Source organism: Balaenoptera borealis (genome assembly GCF_965194805.1).
Source record: "Balaenoptera borealis genome assembly, chromosome: 1".
NCBI lineage: Eukaryota > Metazoa > Chordata > Mammalia > Artiodactyla > Balaenopteridae > Balaenoptera > Balaenoptera borealis.
This window is the reverse complement of record NC_138860.1, coordinates 86,587,164-86,602,127: the sequence shown is the minus strand read 5'-3', so window position 1 is coordinate 86,602,127 and position 14,964 is coordinate 86,587,164. Positions and strand designations below refer to the sequence as shown.

Genomic DNA, 14,964 nt, shown 5'->3' with positions numbered 1-14,964 from the left:
CAATACCCAACACAAGGCTATCTGTTTCTCCCTGGATGTCCCTATCAATAAAGACCACCTCTCTTACCAGCCAGTTTTAGTATCTGTGTATTCTTTTGCCCATACTACCAACCAATCAATTTCTAAAGAAAAATCTAAGCATATTTTCCTTGTTCAATCTTGCTGTTGCATAGAAAACATCAAACAAATAATATTTTCTTAACACCTTTTATTTTCTTGAAGATAGTTTCAATAAAAACAATTCTTGTGGCTTTTCGTAAATGAATTTTTTAAGGCTTCCAGTGATTCTCACCATTTCTCTTTGGGAACTCTCCAGATTTTGCTCCTTATATTCTTTTAAGAGCATAGTGATCAAAAACTGGAGTATATGTTCTAAGTATGACTAATAAATTTAGCATAATGATTTTTCATTAATCATAATCTTTTCATTCCATAATAATTAATATATCCCAATGCAATGTTGGATTTCTTTCCCTTGAAGTAGGGAAACACGTAGGGATTTCATTTAACAAGTCAATTTTAACTTTCTGAACTCCCACCCTCACCCAACTTTGCTACTTAACAGATGATTGTTTTTGCATTGCTTTTTAAAAAAATCTGTATAAACATTATACTCTACTAATGTCTGTTTTGAATTGAATTCTGAATCTACAATTTACTTTCCACTTTGTCAAAGCCCTTAAAATATTTTATCTCCTTTAATATGATTAATGGATACTTAATGTTGGTGCTGATTTTAAAAATCTAACAGATTTATATATTCTTTCACTTGGGTCTTGATAGAGTTGCCTGGGCTGCCAAAAAGCCATTGGAAATGGCCCTTGACAGAGCCCAGTAAGACCTAGGCCATGGAATGGAGGGAATGGATGGCAAATGCAAGCAATAGTTTTTAGTGACACAGCAGCTGAGACTATAAAGAGAGTCACAGGCAGAACAGGAGTGAGAGGGATTACCTTGTTTCCCACTTCCTAAGCCTCCATTTCAATGGTGTGCTGATAAGTGTTTAACAACAAGCACTCCTGGGGATAAAGTCCTGATTTATAACATTTGCCTATCTCTGTGGAGTAAATACTCTCACTGTGGCCAATTTTAAGCTCCCAATGAGACATCACTGAATACAGAGGTGGGAAGGGATGCTAAGTAGCACACCGTGATATATATAGATATTATATCCACCACATAAATACTATAGACATACCACCTCACATCCATTAGGATGGCCACTATTTAAAAAAAAAAACCAAGCAAATTCAAGGATGTGGAGAAATTGGAACTCTTATGCACTGCTGATGGGAGTGTAAAATAGTACAACTGCTATGGAAAATTGTATAACAGTTCCTCAAAAATTTTTTAAAAATAGGATTACCATATGATCCAGCAATTCTACTTCTGGGTACATACCCAGAAGAACTGAAAGCAGGGATTCAGAGATCTTTGTACAACCATATTCATAGCAGAATTATTCACTATAGCTAAAAGGTGGAAGCAACCCAACTGTCCATTCAGCAGAGGAATGGATAAACAAAATGTGGTATATAATACATACAATGGAATACCATTCAACCTTAAAAAAAGGAAATTCTAATGCATGTTACAATATGGATGAACCTTGAAGACATTATGCTAAGTGAAATAGGCCAGTCACAAAAGGGCAAAAGATTCTACTTCTATGTGGTGAAATTCACATTTTTTTTAAAGTGGGTACGATTCCACTTACATGTGGTACCTAGAATAGTCAAACTAATAGAGTCAGAAATAAGAATGGTGGTTACCAAGGGCTGGGGGGAGGGAGATATGGAGAGTTATTGTTTAATAGGTAGAGAATTTCAGTTTTGCAAGATGAAGAGTTCTGTGGATGGATGGTGAGTTGTGATAGTAGCATAATAACATGAATGTATTTAATGCCACTGAACTGTACACTTAAAAATGGTTAAGATGGTAAACCTCAAGAGCATAGATAATAGCAAAATGCAAAATAATTAGGAAGAAATGAGTTTTAATATTCACAATTTAATATTCACAATAACATGAATAAATCCCTCCAACACACTATGTTCAGCAAAGGATGCCTCTGGACAGAATGTTTTTGAATATCCAAAACATAGCTATTTTAATATTCCTTTGTGTTACTCATGTATGATTCCAGTTAGTTCCAGACCGGCAGAAGAGGCAAAGCTAAGTTGTAGGCATAGAAATCAGAAGAGTAGTTGTTTCTTTGAGGTATTTTCACTGGAAACTTACATGAGGGAAACTTCCTGAGTTGATGTTCTATAGAACCTGGTCTGGCCAGTGGTTACAAGGGTATGTACATTTGTCAAGATTCATCAAGCTGTGCACTTTATATACATGCATTGTACTATTTGTAAGTTATATCACAATAACTATTGTTAGCAGTTCTAGAATTTCCATTTGATTTTTTAATAGATTACTAATCTCTGATTTAAGTTTCCATCTTGTCACCTATGTCCTTGAACACCTGAAACATACATATTTTAGTGTTCCTATCTGGTAACTCCAATAGCTTAATCATATTACGAGTCAGTTTCTATTGTTTGCTTTTTTCCTCTTGGTCTTATTTCTTTCTATGCCTGGAAAATGTGATTGGATAATGGCCCGGATGTGTGAAAAACAATGGAGACTTTGAATAAAGTTATTGGTGAGGGGATATTATAGAGGGGCAGATTGCCTCAATCTATTCCATGACTAAACTGATTTACAGTTTGTTTGCCCTCATGGGAAGTCTTAATATATATCTGGTTTTTCCAACACACCTAGGCTGCTGCTTTAGGGCTCCCAACTGAGAAGCACCATCTCTTTGGAGGGTCCTGAACTTCATTTTATATCTATCTCCTTTGTACCATGGTACCACTGAAAACTGCTCTTCTTTCAGCTGTACTCTGCTTTCTTTCATAGCTTCTTGCCGGCATAGAGCTGCATTTGCAAATGCTTTGAGGGGAAAGCCTTTACCAAGTGTCCAGCTCACTTTCCCAATGCACTCCAGGATCCTGGCTCCTCAAGTCTGAATACTTGGACAGCTCCACAAGCCTTCCCTGCCCGCTCTCCAACCCCCTACTCCTCAATTCCCAATCCCTGATCCCATGAGATTACTTAAAGTGCTACTATTTTTTTCTGACTCTTAGCAGCTGCCCTCTACCCAGCTTCTCAGCCTCTTGTTCCTTGCCAAGAACTGGCAAATGCCCTGAAGGGAAAAAGCAGAGAATTGGTTTCATTCCAATGAGCTTCACTCTAGAACTGGCTCTGTGTGTCCTAACTGCATTGGTAGCTTTCCAAAGACTTCAAACAGAATTCCTTTAAATCAGATTTTATCTACTTGTTTTCAGGGTGTGTGCTGGTTTGCTACAGATACTCCATCATAACTAAAAGAGGAAATCTACAAATTCCAGGTAAACTAAAATGTCCTACTTTGAGTTCTTAAGGACAACAAAAAAGAAGGGGTCACTGATACATACCTGGATTTTTCTTATAATATTTGCGTAAGTCTGGTTGGATATTAAAAGCACTTCCTAGAATCACGTGCAAAAGACTTTCTACCATGAGCTGAAAAATCGTCGTGCCTGCATAAGGTCCAAGGATTTGATGAAGTTTGATCCAGTTCCCTGCTGAACTGTCTGCACTTCAGTTAGATCAGTATCAAACCTTGCCAGTAACCAGTTTTCCAGATATTGGTCACTAATATGCGGGAGAAGAGGCCAACCAAGCCACTAAACATCCCTGATTTATTCTAGGGAATGTTGAAAGTCAGCAGTGGTACAGTTTGAAGTGGAAATAAACGGCTTAATAATAATAACAACAATAACAGCTTTCTTGGAGCTTTACTGTGAGGCCAGCACTGTTCCTCAGTGCTTTACTAGGTAATAACTTATTAAGTTCACATAACAATCCTAAAAGATAGTGTAGGATATTACCACCCCTTTGCTGCAGATGAGAACGCTGAGGCACTAAAAGACTGAGCTAATTTTAAGGGTCCCATCCCTGTGACAGTGAGAGCCAGCACTCAGACCCAGGCAGTTTGCCTCCAGAGCCCCTCCCCTTGGCCACCATGCTCACTGGTAACTGAGAAGACTTCACTAAGATTTGCATCCCCTCCTTCTTGTTCAACCTCCAAGATTTCAAAGAGAAAAAGAAGATTGAAAGGAAGGCCTACAAAACACTCAGAACCAATTAATGAAAGAAGGAAGAAGAGGAGAGAGAGAATAAAAAAACCCATTTAATCTTCCCCAGAAACAGACTCCATGGTTCCAGAGATGATGCAATCACATCTCCCAACCAGAAGTGTTTATGGGCCTTGATTCTTCTGGTCTGAACTCGGGAGTTCCCTTAGAGGGGCTCCTAAGGGTAACAGTGCATTTTGTGTTCATAGGACAGAGGGGACAGCTGAGCACCCCCATCTTCTTGACTTAGGGACGAGGGAGTGCTCCTGGAGGGACAGTGAGGAGGGAGGACATCTCATAAAAAATGAGACAAAATCATGCTTTTCTAAGTTCATTAATGAATGTAACACTTTCATATTTAGCCATGTTCATGTACCTTTATCATTGAAAACAGTGTTTTCTTTACATTGATTCACATTTTTCTTTACTCACATGGGTTGCCTACTTTTTTGTTTGCTAGGTCATTTAACATATTTCTTATGTTTATTTTCAAGCCCTTGTATAATGGTCCAGCATCTAGGCCACCCGGGGGTTGTCTCTACTGACTGATGTTTTCTTTTGATTATATGTCACTTTTTTTGCTTCACTGTGCCTCTTGTAACTTTTTAATATGTGCCAGACAGTGTGTTTGACAGTGTAGAGACAGAAGTAAATATTTACTCCCAGGTATGGACATACCCATTTTTCTATCAGGCCTCTAGTGTGAAGGGCTGAGTCAATCTAATGTGTCTGTCTTGAGTTGGGTTTGGTTTTGTTTGATTTATTAGATTTGGTTTTTCACTGGATTCAAATGTTTTTGAGTAGGATCAGAATTTTTTTTCCAGCTGGGTTTGGGATCTGAGTACCAGAGAGACTCTGGACATTTTTAAAAATGCATTTCAGCCCAGCAACCAGCTTTTCTGAACCACGAGAGATATATTTCTCCTTTACAGCCTGGCTTTTCACTTTCTGGCTCATAGCAGAGATCTTTTTGCTCTTCAGTTCTGCTGTCAGCTTTCTGCAATCTGCTGCTTCTTCCTGCTAGTCTTTAGAGGATCCAAGGTATATGAATGTAAACTCACATTTTCATTTAAAAAGTAAATCATGAGTATTATAAATGTGTGTATATATTTGTATGTATGTGTCCATATTAATAGATAGTGTTAAAAATAACTCAGAGACAATTATGAGTACATAATTTACTCTCATATATGAAGGAGAACTGTTGATCTTCAAATAAAGCCCCCTCCCACCCCAGCCCACCAAATATATTAAAACAAAATAGGTGAGGGGGAGAAAAGAACACACAACCAGGGAATGATGGATTTCTCTCTCTCTCCCCTTCCTTTTTTTCATAAGCTGATATTCTGGAATCTCTAAAAGGACAGTCTGAGCAGTCTGCCTTAGGAACAATTTCACTGGTCCATAGGAGAAACCAATATCAGTGATTTTGGGGTTTTCTGGATAGCATTGAAAATTTAGCTAAAAATTGTGCATGACAAGTTATATCTGCCAGTGCCCGTCTGTTGGAACCTCTGTATTAGTTAGACCAGGTTTGTGCCATTTTCTTCTTCAGAATTTTTAACCTGCCAGCATTTGGTCAAAATTCTGCTTCTAATGGAGCCAATTTGACTATGGCAGCCTCAGTCTCTTTTTGATACATAATAATCAGTAGGATGTTACCACAGGATAATGGTTCTGTACCAACATTTATACACATGAATATTAGTGGAAGAAGTATGAGTAAAATCACAAATATCATAAGTAATTTGGAATCAACTTCATACCTAATTTTCCAGTTCGCCGAGGCCTAACTAAGAGAATAGGGCTCAAGAATCAGTTTGGTCAACCTTAGCTAACAAGGTAAACTTTTTAATTGACTGATTGATTAATTTTTTTAAGTCCTTAGTTCAAAAAGGTAAAATAGCATTTGTGTAGCTGGCCAGTAAATAGTAAAGGGTAATTTCACAATTATGGACTCTTCTAGGTAACACATTTATGCTAATTTGTAGAGTATCTAAAGCTTGAGCTGTTTTATTTATTTGAACCAAAGTCAGTGATAAGTTATGGGTCACGTGTTCTAGTTTAAGAACAATGAGCCAGAGTAGAAATCCTCATGAGTCACAAACTGGTGAAATCTATAGAGTCTCAGATCATATCTTTAGCATGTTAGGTTCTTTTTTTTTTTTTTTTTTTTAATTTATTATTTATTTATTTATTTATTTTTGGGTGTGTTGGGTCTTCGTTTATGTGCGAGGGCCTTCTCCAGTTGCGGCAAGCGGGGGCCACTCTTCATCGCGGTGCGCGGGGCCTCTCACTGTCGCGGCCTCTCTTGTTGCGGAGCACAGGCTCCAGACGCGCAGGCTCAGTAGTTGTGGCTCACGGGCCCAGTTGCTCCACAACATGTGGGATCTTCCCAGACCAGGGCTCGAACCCATGTCCCCTGCATTGGCAGGCAGATTCTCAACCACTGCGCCACCAGGGAAGCCCTAGGTTCTTAATTTTATATAAATAACTGCTTTTTTTCCTGTTGTTAGAATGGCCAGACGACAATGGTCCAGGTGGCATTTTTGATTTGGTGAGCATGGGAAAGTCATCTCATTACTCAAAATAATTAATAATAATAATAATAGTAATAATAACTTCAGGGATACACATAGAAAAGGCACAAAATAATTATCTATGAAAATTGAAAGGAGCCAAATACTCTCTGAACTTATAAACAGTAACATTTACCTTTTAAAAAAATACTTAATTTCTCTTATTTTCAATTTATATAAGTGATTGTTAGTATACATAAACCAACCTAGGCAGTACATCTTTTGAATTTTTAGAGACCTAGTTTGTTTATTTGCTCCAGAAGAGAATAAATTATACCAATTTGTTTCCTAATAGTTGCACAAGTGACAAAAGATATGTGTACAAAAATGATGACTACAGCATTATTTGTAATCATAAAACCATGAAACCAACCCACTTTAAAAAACAATGTGTAAAAAAAAAAAAAAAACCAATGTGTAAAGGGTACAAACAAAGGAAGAAATGCCTTCATCAAAAATAAGGCAGAGGATAATAACAATGATTGAGCAATTACTAAATCCAGGCACATCTGGCTGGTAAGGTACTATTTATACAGTTAAAAAAAAATGAAGTACATAAAATTTGTTACTAGCTCAAAGAGGAAAAAGATGATTTCATCCAGAACCAATGCTCTTAAACACAGGTTACATCAGGCCTCTCTTGTTCCTGTTTCTAGGAAGTTCGTGTCTCCCAATTGTATATTTCTTCCCAACAGATCTTCTGGGAGGATATGAGAGGACAAGAAGTGGCCATTAGATGACAAAAAGGTAAGTGAGCAATTCGTTGATACCAGTTTGGATATTGTAAAAGATTTACACCTTCTCCTGGTATGATGGAATGACCAAACTTTGGGTAATGGCAAAATGCACTTACGCCACAGAGACACAGTAAACTTCCTATTTTCACTGTAATAGAGAGTGATCTCTCATTTAACACAAATGGATTCCACCCACTTTCTGCAATATGACTAGGCAGGCTCCAAAGCCTCATAAAACTAGGGAGATTAGATCCACAAATTAAGTTGTTTGTCACATTTGAAGCCGTTGTGTAGGGTGATTCTGAAACTAGGGCACCTGAATGGTCTCACCCTGCCTTGACCCTCACCAGCTTCAGAAATCAGTACCCCCCCCTCCCCAGATGCCCAGGGAGGGCACTCTCCTCACCCAACCACCAGCCGAGTGGGGCCCAAGGCAAGCTTAACACCCAAGGAGCTCATTTAGGACTTGTGGAACCAATGCATTTTGAGAGTCTGAACATACAAATAGACAATGGCTAGATGGTAGAGAAATATAGAACTCTGATCCACAACCTGCAGCCACCCGCCCAGGAAACCAACACTTTCTATCTAACAATAAACCCTCAGGAAGCTAACCTGCTATAAGTCAGATTTGTAGGAAGTCAGACTGTTATCTCTAGTAACAATCCAGGAAGCTAAACAATAAGTTCTGGAATAACTGGCTCAAAACGGCCAGGACTTCATTAATAAATGATAGTTTCCCTAATTTTTATTCCCATTGCAACTTAGAACCAACTAGAGAAAGCCAAATATGCACCCCCAACCAGTCATACAGGATGCCTGGCTTCCAGTTAGTCCACCTACAGCTTCTCCATGCTGACAGCCTCCAATCAGGGCACACCTGAAGCCTTCCCTTTTTTTCACTATAAAGCTTTCCTACTCCTCCGCCTTTGAGCCTCTGCTAAAATGCAAGTAACCCTGGCTGACTCCCTTGTAATAATAGCAAGCTCTGAATAAACTGCCTCTGCTTTTCTCATTTGGTTGGTATTTGTTTATTTCCATACATTGTAGCCTTTAAGCTTTTAGTCCTTTGAAGAACTCTGAGAGCAGAAATAGAAGAAAGGTTTTTCAAAACGGAGAGTCTTATTTTAAAGGGCTCTATTTTGGTCAATTGATTTTGAAGTGTGCAATGTCCCACAGGTGGGACAATGGAGGGGCCTACAGGGCACCATCTGTGCTGCTTGAGCTCCATGCACTGAACTCAATTGCATTCAGTCTCAGTGGGTGGTGGGTCAGTGGGTGGGCATGGGGAAAGGTTCAGGGCCAAAAGGGAAACTTCAGGAGGAGGAAAAGAAGAAGGGGAGGCATGGTCAAGGACAACAAGACCTCCCAGGAGGCTTGTGTAGAGACCCAGGCCAGATCCTGAGAGAAGAGAACTGTTTTTATTCTGTATCAGAATGGGGAGGGAGAAATGGAGAGAGAGGACCTGAAAGAGAGAAATGTACAAGAGCCTGTAGTTGTTTAAGAACAAAGTTGGAAAACATTGTGGATGTTTTCACATCAAAAATATTAAAGGACAGGGAGTGGTCAAGATGCTCAAGGAACTCGGGAGAAGAACTGATGAACACAGTGAGAAGTTTAACAAAGAGTTAGAAAATATAAAGAAGAACCAAATAGAGCTGAAGAATAACTGAAATAAAAATACACTAGAAGGAATCAACAGCAGATTAGATGATACAGGGGAATAGAATAGCAAACTGAAAGACAGAGCAGTGGAAACCACTCAAGCTGAAGAGAAAAAGGAAAAACAAATTTTAAAAAATGAGGACAGTTTAAGAGACTTCTGAGACAATATCAAGCATACTAACATTTGCATTATACGGGTCCCAGAAGGAGAAGACAGAGAGAAAGGGACAGAGAACATACTTGAAGACATAATAGCTGAAGACTTCCCTAACCTGGGAGAGGAAACAGACATTCAGGTCCAGGAAGAACAGAGAGTCCCAAACAGGATCAACCCAAAGAGGATCACACTAAGACACGTTATTAAAATGGCAAAAATTAAAGATAAAGAGAGAATATTAAAAACAGCAAGGGAAAAACAAGAAGTTACATATAAGGGAACTCCCATAAGGCTATCAGCTGACTTTTCAGCAGAAACTCTGCATGCCAGAAGGGAGTGGCATGATATATCTAAAGTGATGAATGGGAAAAATGTAAATACTCTACCCCACAAGGCTCTCATTCAGATTTGAAGGAGAGATCAAAAGTTTTACAGACAAGCAAAAGTTAAAAGTGTTCAGCACTATGAAACCAGTTTTACAAGAAATGTTAAAGGAACTTCTTTAAGCAGAAAAGAAAAGGCCACAACTAGAAATATAAAAATTATGAAAGGAAAAATCTCATTGGTAAAGGCAAATATACAATAAAGGTAGTAGATCAAGTACTTATAAAGCCTAGTAGGAAGGTTAAAAGACAAAAGTAGTAAAATCATCTATAGCCACAATAAGTAGTTAATGGAAACACAGAAAGATGTAAAATATGATGTCAAAAACAGTAATCATAGGAGGAGGGGAGTAAAAATGCAGGGTTGTTAAAATGAGTCTGAACTTAAGAGATCAGCAACTTAAAATAATCATACATAAATACAGATATAAAGATTACTATATATAAACCTCTGGTAATCACAAACCAAAAATCTATAATAGATACACACACAGTTATTTTTAAATGGGTATTTGATACATGTAAAAGAAATAAACTCAGTTAGAATCTATTTTAGCACTGTAAACTGAATTGGTTTAAAATCAACATCACCCAAAGCTCAATGAGTATCCACAGTGTCCAGGTTTTGGTCTTTAATACCATTGCCCACAAAATGAAGCAGACTTCTTAAAGAAATGACTACTTCCAGGAATGGAATGGTGCAGGGGAATTACAAGGTGAGCATGGGAAAGCTTGGACCAGAAAGCAATGCTCATTAACAAACTATTAGGATCTTTTCAAAAACACATAGCCAGCTTTAAGGAATTCCCAGTGGCATAAGTTGTGATAATTTGAGCATGAAAAGGAATTGTGATTTTTGTGCAGGGGTCAGTAAACTATGGCCTACTGGCCAAATCTGGCACACAGCCTGTTTTTGTAAATGGTTTTTTTTTTTTTTTGGAACAGAGCCAGGCCTATTCACATATGTATTATGTATGGCTGCTTTTGTGTTACAATGGCAGAGTTGAGCAGTTGTAACAGAGACCATATGGCCTGCAAAGCCTAAAATATTTACTATCTGGTACTTTTCAGAAAAGAGTTTGCTAACCGCAGTCTAGTGGATTAAAAAACAGAATATTGGAGTCCATAAATGATAATCAAAGAGATGAAGTCATTTGCATGTTGAAGTACTTAGGTTCAATGATCATGATGTCTGTAAATTCCTCAAAATGGTTCAACAAGAACATATAATTAAGTAAATGTAAACCATCTGATTTCTATCTTCATAGATTAGTGTTGACTGTTTTGAAATTCACATAAATAAATATACTTTTTGTGTGTGTCTGGCTCTTTCTTTTCATGCAACATAATGTTTTTGATGCATCTGTGTTTTTGAGTGTATTATTTTGGTGTTATTCATGAAGGTTATTCCTGTGTGTGTCCGTATCACTGTTGATGGATAATTGAGCTATTTCTAGTTTTGGCTATTGTGAACAAAGCTGCTATGAATATGCTTGTACAATTCCTTTCTGTAGACATGTGCATTCATTTTTCTTCAGTATATACTTTGTAGTAGAATTGCTCAGTCACAGGGTAGGTGTACTTTATTAGAAACTGCCAAAACAGTTTTCCAGAATGACTGTGCGATTTTACCTTCTCAACAGCAGCAAGATATAAGTTATTCCACGTTCTTGTCAGCATTTGCCGTTCTCTGTCTTTAAAGTTTTACTTATTCTTATGGGTGCATAAAGGTATCTCATTGTAGTTTTAATCTGTGTTTCCCTAATAAGTAATGATATTGCACATCTCTTAGGTCTTTTGCCCATTTAGAAATTCTCTTTTGTGAAGAAAGTCTATTCCAGTATTTTGCTCATTTTTATAAGGCTTGGCTTTTGTTATTATTTCTATGAGTTCTCTATACATTCAATACTAGAGTCATTTTCAGTTAAGAATATTGCAAATATCTTCTCTTAGTCTGTGGCTTGCCTTTTTACTTTATGGTGATTTTGGCTGAGCAAAAGTTTTGAATTTTGATGAAATCTAATTTCTTTATTTTTTCTTTTACTGTTAAGTCATCTTACCCTAAGACATCTCTCGTAACCCCAGGTTGTGAATATATTTTCCTACATTTTATTCTAGAAGCTTTAATGTTTTAGCTTTCAGCTTTTACATATATGATTCATCTCCTGACCTCAGCATAATACTTAATCACTATAGAATCCATAGCTTGCTTGCAGACCACCAACCCAGACTCCCCAAAATTTTTACAACCTTTGATGTAAAAACATTCACAATAGTTTCCTGCTCTGCTCTTTGATAACTACAGATCCTTGTACTTCCATCTCTCACTCTTTCTTTGGCCCTCTCTTTCCTTCTCTCTCTTCCTCTTATCCCTACAGCTGAGAAAACCAGAAAAACCTAAAACTGAGAAGAAAGACCTGGTCAATCGGTGCTCAGGAGCACAGGTTCCAGTTTGTAAAACTGATTCAGCCCTTGTGTGGCCTTGGACAAGTAACTTAAACTTTATGTGCTTCAATTCTTTCTTCTGTAAAATGGGCCTAATAGGAGTAGTCTACTTCATTCCACCATTGTTAGCTGTGCCTGAATTTAGTAGCTACTCGATCAATAATGTTATACTTAGTAGAATCATCATTTTCATTGTCATTATCCTCTGCATTACTTTTGAAAAACACTGTGCTGATATTTTGCACCTTAGTTTTACGTCTTCGAGAAGTTATTGTAAATGGAATAATGGAATATGAACGCTGTTGTGTTCTGCATAATGGCTCTGAGTTTTATTCATATTGTTGAGTATATCAAAAGTTTATTACTTTTTATTGCTGAGTAGTATTCCATTGCATGGATATACCACAATTTGTTTACCAGTGTCCTGATAATGGACATTTGGGTTGTTTCAAGTTTTGGCTATTGTGAATAAAAATGCTATGAACATTCTTGCTACAATTTTTTTTGTATGGACATGTGTTTTCATTTCTCTTGGAAGAACATCTAGGTGAAGTGTTTCTGGGAACAAAAGGATATTTATGTAAATTTATGTTTAAATGTGTAAGAAATTGTCAAACCAAAGTGGTTATAACATTTTACAGTCCCACTAAAAATGTATGAGAATTCCGGTTTTTCCACATCTTCACCAAGATTTGATGTTTTCAGACATTATAATTTTAACCATGCTACTGAGTGGAGTGGTATCTCAATGTAGTTAATATCTATTTCCCTGACAGCTAATGATATTGAACACTTTTTATGTGCTTACTAGACATTAATATATCTTCCTCTTTGAAGTGTGTTTAAGCTTTTGCCTGTTTTAAAAACTGGGTGTTTCCATTTTTAATACTGAACTGTAGTAGTTCATTATATATTCTGGAGACATAGTCTTTGTCAGATATCTTTTGTAACTATTTTCTTCCAATCTGTGACTTGACTTTTCACTTACTTAATGGTATATTTTCATGAAAAGACTTTTTAATGTTGTTAAAGCCTAATGTATCATTGTATTTTTTACTTCTTTCTGTGTCATATTTAGAAAACCTTTGCTTACTACCAGGTCATAAGGATAGTCTCATGTATTTTCTTATAAAACATTATAGCTTTAGTTTGTATGGTTTGATCTATGATCCAACTCAAATTAGCTTTTGTGTATATTGTGAGGTAGGGATTGCAGGTTTTTTCAGGACATGGATATCCAGTTGTTCCAGCACTATTTATTGAAATGATATTCCTTTACCCATTGAATAGCTCTAGGGTCTTTTTAAAAAAATAATTTGACCATATAAGGTGGGTCTGTTTTAGGTGTCTCAATTCAGTTCCATTTATCTATACATGTATCCTTTTGCCATTCCCATACTATCTTGTTTGTAGTAAGAAACAGCTTGATAGTAAATCTTATTAAAGTCTTCCAGGTTTGACTTTTTCACACAGCTCAACAAATTTTGAAATGTGTATATACTAAAGTAGCCACTATGCACATCAAGATATGCTGTCACTTAATCCCTCTCATTTAATTGTAGGATACATGCCTTCACGTATTATGGCTGACCTGTTAGCCAAAGATCCTCTATTGCAGCCTCCAGAGAAAAATCTCCAGTTACCTTCAGAGCTGATTGAGAGACAAAATATCCCCAACATTCAACAATGAATCTAGATTTTTTTTGAAAAAAAAGTTCATTTTCCTTACACTCATGAATACAATGTTTGATTTGCAATTTTCTATTCTTTGTAGGGACAGTCCCCTGGAGGGCCTACCCTAATTTACTAGGCTGATTGTTGAGTGTGGGGTTGCAAATTAAAGGCTGAAGTAGAATTTACTTCTATTGTATAGAAAAGATGATGGGGAGATGCTGAGGAAAGGCTTAGGGAAGAAAGAGTAAGCTGGAACTAGAAAGTTGATATTAGGATCTTGCAGTGATTGTCAGATTTCGTAGAAAGAGGAGTTAGATGCTACCTATCCAAAGGTGGAGAAAATGGTGGAAAAAAACAATATTTAAAGGCATTTTATTAGGCCTTGTCATTTATATATCATCTTTCCTTTTCGTTTTTGTAAAATTGGCATAAAGCTGGCCTCATGTGTTTGTTATATGACTTCTGGAATGTGTATTTCCACTGAAAACTATTAAAATTAAAATATTCATTGTGAACGTCCTAGATTTATCTTAAGTTCCACCAACAGTGCACTTAAAACAAAGTGGTCCCAACCTAAGGGACAAACCTACCTGGCTGAAGTGCCGTTCCTGGGTCTGTGCCATTAACAGTAGTTGCTTTCCCTAGTGTATTGGTTTTCGTATTTCCCCCACACCTGAAAGTCGTCGTTCAAAACCAGCCATAAACCGTTTCCTTTGCTAAAAGATTTTAAAGTACTCTTACCCCAAGTAAGTGCATTTAAAAAATTGACGTATCTGTTGCATCCTTGGAATCCATCAAAAGCCAAGGGAAAGACGTTCAAGTGCTACGAGTTCAAGTGCTGCCCATCTGGGGAGGCAGAGGGGCTGCTTACTCGCTGGCCGCCTGGCCAAGGTTGTCGGCTTTGGCTCCAACTGCTCACGGGAACTCGACTCACCTTCACCAGCGCCGGGAGGACCGGGTCCCTGCGGACGCCGACTTCATCTTCAGGGTGCGTTTAGATGAGGAATTCGCATAGGATTTCTTCTTTTCCCTTAATCTGTTTCCACCTCTCCTTCTGTCTCTTCAAGACCGTTTTTGGATCCTGACTGGACAGGACTTAAAGGAGAGGCTGCCCTTCTCCTACAGGTCTCTTCCTGCCCGGACGTTACTACC

General features: G+C 37.6%; 1 protein-coding gene across 2 annotated transcripts in view; it reads right to left on the bottom strand.

The window, feature by feature from the left end:
• LOC309629434 (histone H2B type 2-F) overlaps positions 1–14,964 on the bottom strand; it is a 65,187-nt gene that overhangs the window by 783 nt on the left and 49,440 nt on the right. The window contains exon 2 of one of the 2 annotated variants that reach the window (XM_082393446.1): positions 7,361–7,451. The exons of the other annotated variant lie outside the window; for it this stretch is intronic. Coding sequence (XP_082249572.1) covers positions 7,376–7,451 — 76 coding nt within the window. The 3' untranslated portion in view covers positions 7,361–7,375. Of the gene's footprint in view, positions 1–7,360; positions 7,452–14,964 lie in introns of those variants that run through there. 2 annotated transcript variants of the gene reach the window in all.